Source organism: Neodiprion virginianus, chromosome 5, assembly GCF_021901495.1.
Source record: "Neodiprion virginianus isolate iyNeoVirg1 chromosome 5, iyNeoVirg1.1, whole genome shotgun sequence".
Taxonomy (NCBI): domain Eukaryota; kingdom Metazoa; phylum Arthropoda; class Insecta; order Hymenoptera; family Diprionidae; genus Neodiprion; species Neodiprion virginianus.
In genome coordinates, this window is record NC_060881.1 from 30,515,837 (window position 1) to 30,533,058 (window position 17,222).

Consider the following 17,222-nt stretch of genomic DNA (forward strand, 5'->3'; position numbering starts at 1 on the left):
ACGGAGATTTCCCTGTAAAATAATATCCGATCGCCAGAGTGTCCACAGTGGAAGCCGTGTATCAAAAAATAACAGTGGGGACGAAGGGTTAATCATCACGCGTCTACTTTCTTATAATCGGGAATTAGGCTTAACGGAGTTCTCTGGTCGATTTCGACATTGACGTGTATATCTCCAAACATCGAAGTCCACGTATATCAAACGCAAAAAAAGGCTTAACAGCTCCATTCTGTATACAATTGTGAACAAAAACACTCCAATACATTTTCATTTTGTGCCGAAATAAAAAAATGACACAGATTTTACGAAATCGTAATAGTAAATTCGTAGAATTCATGCTATTTCTTCATTTCTGCGTGAAATAAAAATGTGTTGGAATGTTTTTGTTGAGAATTGGGTATAAAATAAGGCGGTTAAGCCTGTTTTGCGTTTTAGATACGTGGATATTGATATTTGGAAAATACGCAAAAAATAATTACCATTTGAATATAATTGCGAAAAACTTCATTTTTATCACACGTGCATGAAAAGTGGGGCTTTGCGTAGCAGTGTAGCGGGACGAAAGTGACTAATTTCATCTCACTGTTGTAAGGATAGGTTTGCGCATGCGCAGTCCACGTCTGCATCACTTTCGTCCCTTGGGAGGTTACTTTCGTCCCTAGGAAGAATAAATTGGCCACTCGCGTCCCGAAAAATTGCCACGCAAAGCCCCACCACTTTTCATTGACTTATTCATCTTGTTAAAAAAACTATCGTGTGTGGCTCGTGCCAAAAGTTGGCGATTGGGACTAGTGTGAAGTTTGCGCCTTAACGAAGCGAGGGCGGTAATCAAACTCGTCACAATTGCCAACTTTCGTCCCTTGTCACACAACATATTCTATTGAAGCCCGTGTTGCATCAGCGACTATGAGTGACTACTCAAACGCGACAATGTCTCGGGAGGAACTTTCAATAACTCGTGTACCAAGTGTTACACAATGGTCACGCACATGTAATTATTGTTAGGTAAACCATGGAATATGTTTCACGCGTATCAGCGAATGGCTTACATCGTTCATCACCCACGTGACCTGCGAATAAGTAGCAAGAAACGATATTCAATTTTCGAATTTTCCCTGCACAGTCGGTAATTCGTCCGTCGTAAAAATAAGTATCGCTTGTTGATCGTTCGTCGTTGTCACATTCGACAACTTCCCGCGTGTTACGATATAATAACAACCGTTCGATCATTTCTATTCTCGTCCAAAATTTATCAAATATATGCGTTGTTAAAATTCACGGAGGTATTGTGCATATTTGCGAATCGACGAGCGAATATTTTATTATTGACCGATAAGATTCGTTCACTTGCGATGTTGTACCGCTGCAGATGACCGATTCTAAAATAAGCCACCGTTGTCACTGCACAGGCGACATAAGCAACCGCACCGAAGGTGACAAAAATAAATTCTAAACGACATTCGGGGTATAGGTTAACGGCAATTCCTGAGCTAGAATTTTCATTCTCAAAGTAGTGAATTTCGTTCTCGCGTAAACAGTGGCTTCGAATAAATAACAGTGGTTACGTTCCTACGTATAACCGATTTGACGTGCATAATGGGTATAAATAAACGCAGTAGCGACCGCAACCGCAAAACTGTTGTTCAAACCGCGCTGAGAAGGAGACGGGGGGGGGGGGGGGGGGGGGTTTGCTTTGTAAGCAGCTGTGACGTTAGAAGACGATGAGCGTTATCTGTTGCCATAGAAGGCAAAACAGTACTCGGCTTATGCGGAATAAAATGCTCGGAATTCACGTGATCGCTCATCGCCGGCATCATCCTTGAACACACCTTATCACACCATTCATAAAACTGTACCTATTCTGTTTCTTTGAATAAAATCGGAGCCAACCTCGCCGAAGGAATCTGTTATTTTCATTCACAAAGATGTCTACGAAGATGAAAACAGAAAGAAAAAGGATAGCGAATAAATATGTACAACGTTGAGACTAAGAGACGTAAACAGCGACGGTCACGTGTATACACGTATAATAAATATACGACGACGGTTGAAAATAAATATATGTCAATAGATTCCTGTCAGTAGGTATTTGTTACTTGTTTTATCTGTAGGCTGTTAACCTTCTTTTTGTAATGATCAGTCAGTTATTTATTACCAGAGAATTAAACGCAACCGAAGTAATTCTTTCGATTCGATCGGCTAGATTAAATGTGTTTTTTTTTTTTTTTTTTATTTTTAATTATATTATGAATCTGTTGGACTGAAGATACGTCATTTTTACGTTATCGTTATATCCGTCTCAAGTTAGGTTTACGACATTCTTACATATTTCAATCTAAGATTCAATTATTCTTGACCCCTTTTTCGAATCGTTCCCCAGAAAGATACATGCAAATGATTTCCGAGGATATGAATATCCCACGAAGGGGAGTAAATGGAACAGATTTTTAACGGCGGGATTCTGACGTATGATTCACGTTTCCGAGGCAGAAAGGTGACTTTGCCGAGCACGAAGTGCGAAGAGAAAGCCTTCGTGGCGAACACGGCCGTATAATATACGCCCCCAACGCGTTTGCGAGAAAACGCGAGCTCAGCACACCCATGAGGATAAAACTGAGCATGTGTGGGATAAGAAAGTAGTTGACTGGCAAAAAGAGATGAAATTTTCTCCGCGAATCTTTATTCCGGTTGTTCTCGGTGGTCCCGTTTCAACGATCACTCGTCACTCGTTGTGATTATCATCCTGCACGTAACTTGGTCAAAGTTGAGCAAAAAAGAAAAAAGAAACATACGACATGTTGAACGCTGTACTTAACGATTATGCGATGATAATATTGCAGGAAGAAAAAAAACTGATCTAGTATACGTATACATATACGTACATTTTTATTTCTTCGTTACATTATTTTTGTAGCTCAACTAACCCAGATAATTATTATGCTTCATAAAAAGACAGTCGATTTAATATCCGGTCAACCGTGGTGAAACTCGTGCACTGATATATCTATGTACGAATACGTGTAATATATATATATATATATATATATATATGTACCTGTAGGCAAATGTAATATGCGAATGCAAAGGAAATAACTTGAGCTGTTCGTAAAGAACCGCGAAGTAACATTTTTATTTTCACTTTGTTTTTTTTTTCAGTACCTGGTAGAAAGTTAATGTTTACTGATTTCATGCATATTTGATTTTACCGTTTAGCCGATGGTCCACCGTTCATGATGCTTTTCTTTTTTCTTCTTCATTATATATATAGTTGTTGTCGTTATTTTTCTCACGTTCTGAGCAAACAAGCTACGATGGACTAAAGTTTCAACAGGTACGACGACGCGGTGTATTCTCTACACATGTATATAGAAGATTTGAATATGGAACGGCGAAGAATAATAATGATAATACTAAATAAAAAAGAGACCTATCTTTATGATTGTATCGAGTACACAGCGAGCAGCAGCGACGACCTCGACGTTGCGTCCTGGCGAATGAGAAAAGGCTTCGAGGTGCGCCTTGGCAATATTAATTACCGCTTTTTATCGTTAGAGTTCTAATGCTTGGACGTGAGAGACACCCGCGTTGCTGCTCGCGCAACGTGCAGGAAACGAACCTTATTACCTCCGTCGACAACGAACGGAAAAGCCTTTATAGTCTATACGTGAGCGATTTTTACAATTATTTGCAACCCTGTCCCTATTTTCGCCGTAGCGAATATACAGGCAAATTCAGACGTGTAAAGTACGTTATATGTACACAAGTCGCGATCGCTCAGGTGGTAAGTAATCGGTTGCGGAAACACCTTCCGCTTTTGACATGCGCGAGGCCGTCGGAGAACCGCTGTGCACAGACAATATGGCGGCGAGTCGAGTGATCAGCTGATCGTCTAGCGCCAATTACCCAAGTATTAAAGCACAAAAAGCCTTGTGCCATCTTCGGGGGCTTTGTTTTGTTGTTTCAAGATGATGTAAGATTAAGAGTAAGAGAATAAAATATTTTTGTTATTAAATACGAGCCCGTTAAGGACAACCGTTGTTATTATTAATATTATTACATTAATGCTATTTTTTTTAGTAATTGAGAAACCGGAACGGAGATGAGGATAGGGAGAAGGGAAGGGGCATCAATGAATAAGGTTTAACAATAAAGATATACATATATATGTATATTGCGTAAAAAATTTATTTATATAGCGTCGGCACGCTACACATTTTGACGTGAGTAAGAAACCTTCAGCAATTTATACTCGACGACGACGGCACTCGGTATAATTGCCGAGCGAATACGGGTATAATATGTTCAACGGTAACAAGGCATAAAATCGATAAAATAGCCTAGGCACTAGATATAGTCGAAACTAGAGTAATTCCTATCAATCTACGTACGCGAGAGTATGTATGGATGTATGCATTCACCTATACGTGTGCGTACCTACCGAGGTACCTAGATTATATATATATTTTTGCTTTCGATATCGTTATATATTATACACGTTACGCGATAACGTTATATTTTCATTGTTTACACCGCACAAATTATGTTCATTATATTTTACACGTGCGACTTGTACACGTACATGTAAATCAGTGTATGACATATATTACCTACTTACGTAATATATATATTACATATATATATATATATATATACTATGTAATTGTGTCTGAAAGTCTGATGATGTGTATCGTTATTTATGCCTAATTTTACTCAGAGACAGGCACAACGTATTGCTTTTCTGTAAACAGTTTAAAGATAATCCGTTCTTTACGGTACATACGTATGCGTATATATAATTGCTTTTCGACATTGAAAAAAAGGTAACAGTGATATTCGTAGGCATTATTACATACGTACTGTTATGCTGTACAATGTATGCACTATAATATATGTCACATGCTCGATAAACGAGGTGCAGGCGGGTATTTATTTCAAATATTTTTAGGACTCGGTGGAACTTTTGTTCAGCAATTTAAAACAAGGCGAAATCGAGTGTCTAAAGTTTCCGATATTTGTTTCACCCATTTTTTCGTTCGATTTTTTTCTTTCTTATTATTATTATTATTATTATTATTATTACTTTGTTTGTGCTTTTGTTTGTTTCTTTTTAATTTCTTTACAATCACGGATAAAAAAATACCGTGGAGCACATTCTATCAAAACCCCACACGTTTACAAATACTTATAATTGTTACAAAGCATCGACGTATTCACTGACAGAAATTTCCCACGAGTTACAAAAATACCATAACCGTGTTGTGCACGCATTATATACCGATAGTGTATACCTACGGAAGCGTGTTCAAAAGTAGGTAATACGATACATGTGTGCGTGGAACCATCCATAATAAATCATAGTATTTACAATTTTCAATATTGCTGTGAACGTGTACTTGCTTATATGAAAGATTATTGCCTATATACATATATATACATATACACACATCGTGGTAAAAAGTTTTACGAAACGTAGTCAAGAAAAGGTAGAAAATATCAAGAAATACGTATTAAGAAAAACCTGACGAACCGAAACGCTCGAACTACGCAAATTGGGTCACGATTCGATGTTTAATAATATTGGCACTTGGCAAAATAGGAACAACGTGCGGTATGAAAAATTGAAGGGAACAAACACGAAGAGAAACGATGTAAATTGAAAACGAGAAGGAGAAAAAACAAAAATAAATAAATAAAATTTCAAGATATAAAAATACTCACACAAGTCGTGACATGAGAATCAACCTGGAAACGGGGTCGTGTAGCGAAAAATATGACTGTACACATCAAGAACACATTAATGGTTGTAACGTGTATAGCTCTAAACCGGTAAAAAAGAACTTGCCGAGTTTTCGGAGTATGGTTCGCCAACTGTGTTTGCTCTATCGTTTTGTTTCTTTCCCTTTCGTTTCTTTCCTTCTCTCTTTGTTTTTGTACTACTTTTCTTTTTTTTTTCTTTTTTTCTTTTTTCTACATTATAATTACATATATATATATATTTTTTTCTTTGAACATCTTTTCTTTTTCCACTTATCTCCCGATCTAACACGGTCACTATCTTTCGCCACGACGACGACGCGACTCTCGTAGTTTACTTTCCCGTCGCGCGGTATGTATGCAAGTATGTATGTATGTATGCGGTAGTAGATGTACACAAACGGTGATCGTTACTTTCTATATTTTCATTCAAATTGTTCCTTCAAACATTTCGGTTTATCCCCCCTAACCATTCTAAGCCCTTTTCGCCTCTATATATGTATACACACGCATATATGTATATTCGTCTACGTTATGTGCGATCATATCTCACTTTAATATATGTACACAATAGGCGACGTCATCGTCACGTTGCCGAGAACGTAAATACCTACGTACGTTGATATTTTCACAAATATTTCATATTCATACACCTCTTGCGTAAGTTATAAATAATGATAGTGTGCAATATTATAATGTTACGATAAAAATAATTATGACGATTACTTCCCAGCGTTTATACGTATGTATAGTTATACGTATAAAGTATATCTCGAGGTTTCGCTGATTGTTACATACACACAACTATACACACAATGTATTGTATATGCATATATTACATAATATATTACATATGTATGCCTTCCTTACCTACCGCACCAAACGCTCAGGTACCAAAAGAATACCACCCTACGAATGGTCGTGCGTAAATGTAAATATGTATAAATGATACTTATTAGATCTATAACTATGTATACTAATATCAATCTACTACCCACGAATGATGATCGTTACGATGACGACGACGACGACGTGAGTGGTAAAATTGTGTTGACGTACTTGTAAATTTGCAAATTGAAAAAAAAGAGGAAAATTTAATCCTATAAATAACAATAATAATAATGGTAGTAATAATCACGGTCAATGTTGTTACAATCAAGTTAAATTAAAAATTAAGAGTAAAATATAACCACTATACACATCCACGGTGATGTGGAGCTGCAGGTACTAGGTCAGGGGGATAAACTTAAGTACCTTATTACCTTTCTACAAATCAATTATAAATTTTCGTCAGTTTGTTTTTTTCTCTCAGCTGTTCACTTTCTTTCTGTTTTTTTTCCGTTTTCTGTACTTTTCATCTTCCGTCGTATATGATGTGAGGAAAATTTGGACAGAAGGTCCCGCAAAACATGTATGCGTGTATGTATATCACGAACGTAACAAACGCATAATTACAATAATGATAATTTTATTAATAATAATAATAATAATAATAATAATAATAATAATAATAATAATAATAATAATAATAATAATAATAATAATAATAATAATAATAGTAACAATAATGTGCTTAAAGAGACTTGATATATAGAATATCGTATATAGGAATCACACGTTCATGTATAAGTATATATAAGTCTAATATAATAGTAATAATCATATAAATTAAACATCGATTTCAAAATGGGTTACGCAAGGTGTATAATAATAATATTACGTATTGAGATTCAGTGTTTACTACGTATGTATCATATACATGGCTCGAATTCGGCGGGGCAATTCGGTAGCCCAAAAACAACAAAAAAAAAACAAAAAACAAAAAACAAAACTAAGATTGAATTTGAACTACCGAATCTCGAGTCTCCTGATCCATCATCCTAAACTCTCTGTAACTCCCTCTCTCCCTCTCCTTCGTCTCCTTCTCAATTTATTCTCCCCTCGTGCGATACGTGTATCTAAGAAAGTCTAGAATTTATATAATACATTCTACGAATGTAGGTGTGCATACCTATTATGTGCATCGTGTATGTAGCGAGGAGGGATAATGCGAACCACCGAACGGATCGGGGAGAGGAAAATGGAGAGAGGTAAAAAATGTGGGGGCAGTGTCGCGATTAGATTACACGGGTATAGTGTTAAGAAATGGCAAAAGGTCACTTCAATAAATAAAACGATATGATACGATGATTCGATGATACGATGACGGTGACGATGATTGTGCTAATGAAGGAATGACGCCGAACGATAATCAAGAATATATGCGCCCACGCATTTAAGCGCGGGATTTTACTGCACGTATACGTCCAATTTGAGGATATTGCTCAGATTTAAATTTCAGGGTAAAGTAAGTCAATTACACGAGAATTTCTTCGTAAATGATTATAATTCCGTTGTATATGTATATTTGTACACGTATATCGTTTTGTACACCAACTGCATACAAAATTCCATCGAAACGAATCGAAGAAAAAAAAACAACAGCAATCAATTTAATGATTTACTCGAAATAGTATGACGGAGAAAACCTGTTTAGAAATCTCGTATTATTTTGTGGAAGACTTTAATAGCTGTACATCTGCGTATGAACTCCATCGTATACAATTATGTTAATATATACAATATCGAACCAGATTTTACGTCGAAATTCAAGTGCAGAATATCGAAAAGCTTGTGACGTAAAATTGTTTCGAGGAATTTAAAAAAAAAAACTTCAGAAACATCTGCTATAAAGTACCAAATTTCAATGTTTATTTTTATTTCGTTACAATGTTTTTTTTTTTTCTTCGACCCATGGGCGTTCCTCCGCACGTAATTATGCATACATGTAATATATACCACGCACATATGCGTATTGCACATATCTACCTTGTTGTATAAATACACTCGAGAAGAAAGGTATTATGGTATGCAAAGAGGAAAAGTTTCATGGTTTCCTCTTTGTAAATTATAACATCAAGTATATCGCGTTCTAGCATACAAATACAACGGATGATGAGGATATAATGGGGGATGGTGATGGGGTGTAGGTATCACAGTAATTGTATATAATAGCTATCCCAGTTTTTCAAGGGCAGTCGAAATGAAAAATAAAAAACAAAAAAAAAAACGTAAAAAAAATTCATCATTTATAAGGAAAAGTAAAAATAAATTAACGTATTCCCTATTCTATCTATGTCCGCGCTGTAGGACGACGGGCACCGTAGAAGTAAGATATACTTTAAGTTATCGAGAGATTAGGCAATCGGATAGATCACGTCGTAGCCGCCACAGCATTAGTTCGGCGGCTGTCCTAGCGTCCTCTGCGGAGTCATGATGCCCGGTTTGAATATCTCGTTTAAGTAAAGCCCTAGCTAGCGATTTAAGACTGCGTCGAAAGGGTAGCCCAAATTGATGCGGAAACGCAACACCGGTGTCAATGCAAGTAAAGTGAAATATCCTCAGGGCTCGAAGATCATTTTCAAGGCCGTGTCCAATGAGCACGGTATCCGCGTTAACGAACCCCATTATGTCACTCTGCACATCGCGTAGAGACTTTGGTGAGCATTCTAAATCTTTGGCCGTTATACCACTAAACCTAGTGTTGTAGTCGATAACTTCTGCATCAGGTTTGACTAGGGCATCGTAGACGAGTCTACCGTCGATCGCGACGACGGTGACCTTAGCGAGTTCTAGACCGTTCCTCGTGAAACACATTTCGCAGTCCAATGCATATACACCGTAACAACTATCTGGCGGTGGCGTTTTTCTAGGTTCCGTGCGGACATAACCGCAAATGGGTCCATTTATGCCTGGGGTAAGCCCCGTCCAGACATGAAGCTTGGCCGAAGTACATCCTCCGGCGTATTCCCCTGCGTCGCAGCATCCCCATTTGCGATTACGCAACTTCCCCCAGTGGTATACGCACCCCTCGGTGCTCAGGTACTCCCCAGTATCCCAGCTCACCTGGAAGCCCTTGTAGCACCTGGCGCAGGTCCGTTCCAACCCAATGTTAGTTATGTCCGAGGACGAGGACGAGGCCGACGAGGACGAATTGCCCAGCGGCAAACCACCGTCCGCAATATCCGATGCTTTGTCACTGCAGTCCGAGCTTTCCGGTTCTACATCCGAGCTTTCGATTGAGCTGGCACTGCAATGTCCGCTGTCCTCACTGCGTTCCGACCTGTCGGCCCTCTCCGCAGTCCATGAAGCGGTGATCTCGCTGTAGGTCTTACCGCGGGCTGGCACAAATTCACGAGCGTTGACGTCGAGGTTCACCGGAGCCCGGTAGTTGATTTCATCTTTAAATATGATAGCACGACCAGGGCAGGCGGCTCCCTCCATCGGATAGCCCATGGCGATGAGCTGATCACATGGGACCACATAGTGTCGTAAAAGGCCCTCAAGTTCCGCGGCGCTGATGTTAAGCTTCTCGTAGAGTTTGCTGGCGTTGTAACGATCCTCGGCTTGGGCGGTTTGGGACTTTCGGTTTTTCCCCAAGGCGCAGTTTCCGTTTCTACCACCGCCTGCAGTGCCACCGCCGCTAGCGTCGCCAGCGCCAGTCGCGCTCGACGAACGATTTCTCCGGACCCCCGGAGGCGTGTTGCTTGGACTTCCGCTAGAAGTTTCACCGCCGCTGCTGCTACCGCTGCTACTGCTGCTGCTGTTGTTGCTGCTGCTGCTCGAGGCGATCGTAGAGGCCACTCCTGCGTCTCGCGGCGTTTTAGTTCGATTTTTCCTCTGTCGACGGCTCAGGACCTTCCGGTTTCGTTGAACCGGCGTTGCCGATGCGACATCACCGTCTCCGGTTATACTTCTCGATGATGCGGGTAAAGATCCGCTGCACTCCGATCGAGACTCGCCGTTGATGATGCGGACCCCTTCCTTCCTGTTGTCGACGCCACGGTCCAGTTCTTCCGGGTCGAACTCGCAATCTTTATGTCACACACAAAATATATATTCGTCAGTATTCGCTGGCTTTTTATAATAGTGTTAAACCCGCCTCTAACCGTATACCACTATTATACATCCTATAGATTGTGTTTTTTTTTTTTGTTTTCTTTTTTTCTAAGCTAATCATTATCATCATTCAACATATGTCAAGGGATTGTACAGATCTAGGCACGCGGAGTGAACGTATTTTACTACAGACACTATAGATCGATTAACGAACACCTATTAGTGCAGTCAAGATTAATGAACGGTGAAACGATATGGGTATTAATTACAGAAATACACACCACACACCATTACAGGCAATGTACCTACATGCAAGTTTAACTCTATAATCCCGCTTGTTGCACGCACCGAACTGCCGACTATCATCGTTTTTCTATTAGAAATCTCAACCGTCATTATATTTGTTCACGAGTAGGACAGGCCACTCGACCAATACGTATATACTGCGTGTTATTAAAATCATAAAAGAAAGCGATCGTCGTTTCACTCATCCATTTCGAGTATACTCTTGTTCAATCTTCATATAACGCCTTGTCACTTCTTATCGATATACGAGACAAGGGACGTTTCAATCAATACCTGTGATAAGTGTGTACCGAAGTTACGTACATAATGATTAATGAGAAGACAAAAAAAAAAGATGAAAAAATCATCGGTACTGTTTGTATTCTCGAATTTTAGCACTATATCCGCATATTTTGCGTGAATCAACAAACGTCTGAGAAAGTTTCCACTGCATTTGTAAGATGTCACTATCCAAACGATCATTGGTCCGGAAGTAAGAGAGAAAAAAGTTTTAAGAAAGTGTACGGCGGCATATGAATGTAACCCGTTCCAGTGAAAGTGGACAATTACAGGAATCATGACGTTAACAATTTCCGGCTGTATGTTGACTTGTACAAGAAATCTGGAACGACATGCCCGAATTCGAGAGTAATCAATGCCGGTTCTGCCTCGTATGAGTATAGGTACAATAAAGCAAATTTTCAACTGTCAAATGCTACGCCTGCAGATCGTCAACGCTAGTCGAAAAATTGCAAAAATTGTGAGAATTCGGTCGGCCTACTCCCGTACAGCATCCATCCACCAAAACATTCTCCTCTCAGACGTTCAGTCAACGAACTCTGGTTTTCGTCCATGAACTTTTGCATCTGGTAATCTCCCGTCTAGCATGGCAATATCCTGTCGAATTAAATCGATCCCGAATCTGCGTGGCGCGCGCGAAAGACAAAATGAAAAAAAAAAAGAATTAAAGAATGAAGAGAAAAAAAGATCGACCATCGGAGAGACGATGAGATTCGCGATCAGCGCGGTGTATTATAATCGAAGAGAATGTACTAGTCGGTGTAGATCATTTCGGCTGACATCGCTGACTATATTTATAAGAATCATTAGATTAAGGCTGTACTGGCACAAGATTGAAGTCAATGTCGCCCGTAGCCAAGAAATCTGCAGACGGGTGTCGTATGTATAATGAAAAGATAATTAACCCCCGTAAAATGATGAAATAATGTCCGTCAAGACTTCCTTGATCCCCGGAGAAGAATTACTGTTTCCAATGATGCCGCGCACAGTGAACCATGTGAATCCACGGGCCAATCCTCGGCACAGCCTTTCCTCAAAAGTACTTATAACACCAAATGATTTAGGATTAGATTGGAATTCGATCGTGCTAGGCTGAGGCCGATGATCTCACCCGTGCAGGAATCAGTGTGTAGTTGGTTCACCGACCTAAACAGAGTGGACAGTTCGAAACTTTTACACAAAATCATCGATTCAAAACCCGTTACGTTACTCGTTTGACAATGATCGAAAGGAAAGACCGATATTAACACGAGGATCTTTGGACCGAAGCGATTGAAGTGATGACATAGATTCGTCGTATGAATTGTTAGAAGAATTCTTGCAGCCTGCATTGATCCATCCATCCATCCATCCATCAAATGGAGTTGTAAAAACTCTCGGCGATAACCGGTTCACAATTACACATCAAGACGCGTCTGAACTACTGCACACGTACATGATATACTTGTACAAATGAAACAGGGTAGAAAAACAAATCGTTGCGAAAGGAAATTATCGATATCTTACCTAGATACGCTTTCAATCGGATCGAAATTACTGTTGGTATAACGAAACGATCATCAGCTGCTCTAGCGAATCAGTGACGAGCCAGGCAATGAAGAACGGTTCATTAATTCAATGAACCTTCCAGTCACGCCTTTTCGTATCACGGTTTGAACCCTTTCTGTTCATGACCAACGGACCGGTCATCCGTTATCGACGGCACGAGCGTTCAGGTGGACGGGTATAGAGGTTGCCTTCAAAAGGAGGTCACCCCCAGAAGTAAGAAGAAAAAGGTTGAAGGTTACGTTTGATCTCAAATTTGTCACCGTGTGCCCAGTCATCCGCTGTAACCTTCGCAATAAAATACCCGCAGCACACATCGATGACAACGATTGCAACGATTCTGCAAAAGAAGTTAGTATGAATTTTGGAAATGACCTCCAATGAATCGTTTGGTTTCATCCTATTTTACCGTCTCTTCGAAACGTGTTCAAGTTCCGTAACACCAAAACCGAGTAGTAAAATTCATGAAAAAATATGGCGGCAGCGGTAACGGTAGTAAAAAAATACTTTTGATAAAATTTCAACCCATTCGTCAGTAAGGCTTACAAACGTAACGGTGGTTTTATTTCTCGGTAAACTGGTAGTCCCTCAATACCGTTACATAATTACGAAATCATTGTTGCCACTCGTCCCGGGAAAAGGAGCCAACTTGGAACACATCTAGCGTGACCAAAGGCCTCCTGCCCCGTTCGCAAGATTTGCAGAGTAGTTAGTGAATCGACACACCGATGATCGTATGACACTTGTTACAGGTACACACTTTGTACATATATGGTGAAATATAAGGATACGTTTTACCCGGAGACGTACAGGCATTATAATTTTCGCACATAAGTGACAATCAGTCAATTTCCAAAGATACGCTGAGCAATCGCGGCACTGACGATCTGCAGGTGTACCGAGCAATTTTCACTCCTCAATATAGTCAAGGTTACCTGCATCGCCTTTGACGGTCTCTGATACGACAAGCGATCATACAGCCTCGAAAAATCGGTTCTTACGAAACCGTTCGGTGCCGGCCTCCGCGATTCACGAAGTAAACGCGTATACCTCATACCCATACTTATGTAAATAAAATTCAACTGATTCAGCTGAGTGGTTAAGAGTCATGCAAGTCACGTAGGTGATTCCGTTCGCGAATCCTTGAGACTTGAAAAGGAAATTTTTTTGTCAATTTCCTAGATCCCATCACGGGTAGGCGAATAAGACCAGCATCACCAACCTCCTCCTCCTACTCCTCGACATTTCTCACGTACGTATGTATGTATCCCGCAGACATAGAAGAATGATTCTGTACCAACGACTGACTATAATTACCGCGAAGCATGCATCGTGTGAAGACTTTAGCCACCTCACCGCAAAGGAAACAAACAAACACTTCGCAGATACTATCGAATGATCCGAATGATCTCATATTGAGAGGAGACTAAATCCCAGAACAATCGCATGTACCGCCGGGATCATAATGGAAGAAAATGATGTCATAGTGTCTATAATTCTTGGTACCAACTATAATCTGATTGATATAATGGGCTTGTAGTCGCCGCTCTTTTGTCCCTGGATGTCGGCCTGAGGTGAGAGCAAGTTCAAGTTCAAAACATGTATCTGGGGGTAACCGCAACCAGTCCAGTCAGGTCGGTGTTCTGTAGGCACCTTATAGTTCCGCACCGTTCGCCCGTTCCATCGGTGCAGATGGAAGGCTCGAGAGATCCGATAGGTTCGCGTGGCGATACGGTAACGGCCTTCGGAGTTCTGCTTCTCGGTTCTGAATGAGCACGTGCTGAGCTCTTTCTATCTACTGCCGACCTAACACCGAGTATCTACACTAATGCTCAACGTTTAATAATGGGAACTGCACAGGACTCCCGCATCGATGTCCCACACCGCGATAGTTGTACCTATGCTCCATCCATGATATAAATAAGCTTGCTTGATGACTGCCACGTTACCGGATCCTTTTAAGGACTTTCAATCTCTAACGATCTCGTTATGGTACTGTATATATGTATAAGCTGATGGTTCGTACCGGTGTTATTATACCCCGGACTTTACATAATTGGGAACGTGATGCTTTTTCCCTCCCTCCCTTCTCGTTCACCGTTGTTAAACGACCCTAAATCTTATTACGTCACATCTATTAGGCCTGTACAACATCTTTCTTGGTCTGGCACGTAACTCGTGTCTCTGAATAACTGTATAAACTGACGACCGCTCGCGAGTCTGACATAACGTAACAAGGATTGGTACGGTTCGTTATATCGTTTCGATCCAAGCTCGCACTTCTTCTCATGATTTTCATTTTATCGGTACTTGCAGGTCAGCCACCTTGTTAACCTTGTAATCAACGATTCTATAGACTAGCGGCTCTTGGCCTGTCGGTAAAGCGCAAGATGCGACGATGAACGTTGTCTGTCCGATGTGGACGGGACGACAAGCAAAACCGTTTGCTTCGCTCGACATGGCTTCGACGACGACGTTTACTCGGGTGTAACACGACGCGAGGAAGACGACGACCGGTCGACTCTCTCTTCTTTGTGCCCGATTTCATTTGATCCAATAACGGTTTTCTTCCCGTAACTCGGCCGCGTTACCTCGACCCGCGATGCTTACCAACGATCTCCTCCTCCTTCTCCCCGTCACCGTCCCTTTTCCGACAACCGATTTCCTGTTCCCGTTATCAGTACTCTGGATGCACTCGACGATGACGTTAAAACGCAATGCGACATGTATCGTTAAGCAGACCGATCGCGACGTTCAAGTTCCTCAACGTTTTCATCTTCTAGATCATTGAAGATCGAGTTCTTAGATAGATTTTTGATACAGATGTTATACACGTTCTCGGCAAACCAATGATTAATAACCAACTGCCCTCGGGATTCAATAAAAATCGTCACAGGAGCTGAAAGCTGTTCTTTCCTGAAGCAGTTTTGCTCTTACTATCGCAGAGATTCTCACCTCATGGTGAATTATTATGTCCTTACTGCAGAGCTTTTTATAGTCGTACAGTTCAGGTATAACTTGTGTAACTTGTTATACAAATTCGTGGTCAATATTCATACGCTTGATTATAATAGGTTAAGTGTGCTTGGCTGACTGCGAATATAGACATAATTCAAACGTTCTTCATGGTCAATCCATTACCAACTATCTTTACGAATATATATACATATGTATATATGTATATATATATATATATTGTTACATACAAATTCATCACGTCGTCTTGAGTTCATTGCCAACGGCAGACAAACCATCAGTCTTTCATATTAGACAATGCCGCAATGCGCATGAAGATAAAGATAGATGAGATATAACGAGAGAAAGAGACACGGAGGCCTGAGAGACGACAAAAGACAACGAAACAAAGATTTCATACTCGGCGCACGGTAACAAGAAAGAAGACTTGCAGACCCTGGAGTCAAAATGAATATAAAAAAAAAAAAAACCGTTGTCGTTCGATATATCGAAACGTCACTTTTAGTTTTGGGCAAATATATTTAATATGCGATGACGACTAAGGCTTTAAAAGAAACTGATATACACGACGGCTGGACAAACGTCCTATGTATACGTATTTTTTTCAAGATTTCAAGTTTAAAATCAAGTTTACTCAAGGTAAAAGAAGAAAAATTTTCCAATACTATTGGTCACCGCACGTAATTATAATCGTTGACGTTCTCTCGCCTCGTCTAATCAATTAATGACTTAAAATTTTCGTCTGTACAAGTTTTATCTTTTTTGTTTGTTTTTTTTTTTAAAGTTTTTTTTATCCTTCCTTGTGTATTTTGCACATACATTCGCATACAATGCCAGATTATGAGTTCTTTCACAACAGCGATCGTTCGACAACAAATTTTATATCAAACGCCAAACGGAATGAAACGTCGCGAAAACGGGACGGTCACATATCTCGTAGGCCAGGGTTAAAGTGACCCTTATAAAGTATACCAAGGTATGTAAATACGTACGAAAAACATTTGCGCATCATCGTCGTATAATATTTTGCTACTCGGAAATGAGAATGCCATTAAAAGTAAGAGATGTGTACATGCATACGAAAGCTGCTGCGTAAGATCTTCGATCACGAATTATACATGCGAAATGATTGCACGTGATAATGTGGGGAAAAAATCACCGATGACGCGTAAGCTTGCTGAATTATTTGACACTGAGAATATATAATTTAACGATTGCAAAATTTATTTACGTAGATATATCGCATCATTCGCGATCGTATGACTTCTGACATATGACGACGTTATATGTACCTAATCGCGATTATTCCATCAACGAAACTCGTCCAGTATCTCAGATATATACATACGTATGAAAAAAAAGAAGAAAGAAAAAAAAAGAAAAAATAAAGAAAGAAAACAAACAAACGCAAAGAAAAAGAACAA

At 40.0% G+C, this 17,222-nt stretch overlaps 1 protein-coding gene across 4 annotated transcripts in view; it reads right to left on the bottom strand.

Moving 5' to 3' along the window:
* LOC124305177 (transducin beta-like protein 2) overlaps window positions 1-17,222 on the bottom strand; it is a 52,301-nt gene that overhangs the window by 9,805 nt on the left and 25,274 nt on the right. For 3 of the 4 annotated variants that reach the window (XM_046764291.1, XM_046764290.1, XM_046764292.1), the window contains exon 3: window positions 8,448-10,667. The exons of the other annotated variant lie outside the window; for it this stretch is intronic. In XM_046764291.1, coding sequence (XP_046620247.1) covers window positions 8,980-10,667 — 1,688 coding nt within the window. In that variant the 3' untranslated portion in view covers window positions 8,448-8,979. Of the gene's footprint in view, window positions 1-8,447; window positions 10,668-17,222 lie in introns of those variants that run through there. 4 annotated transcript variants of the gene reach the window in all.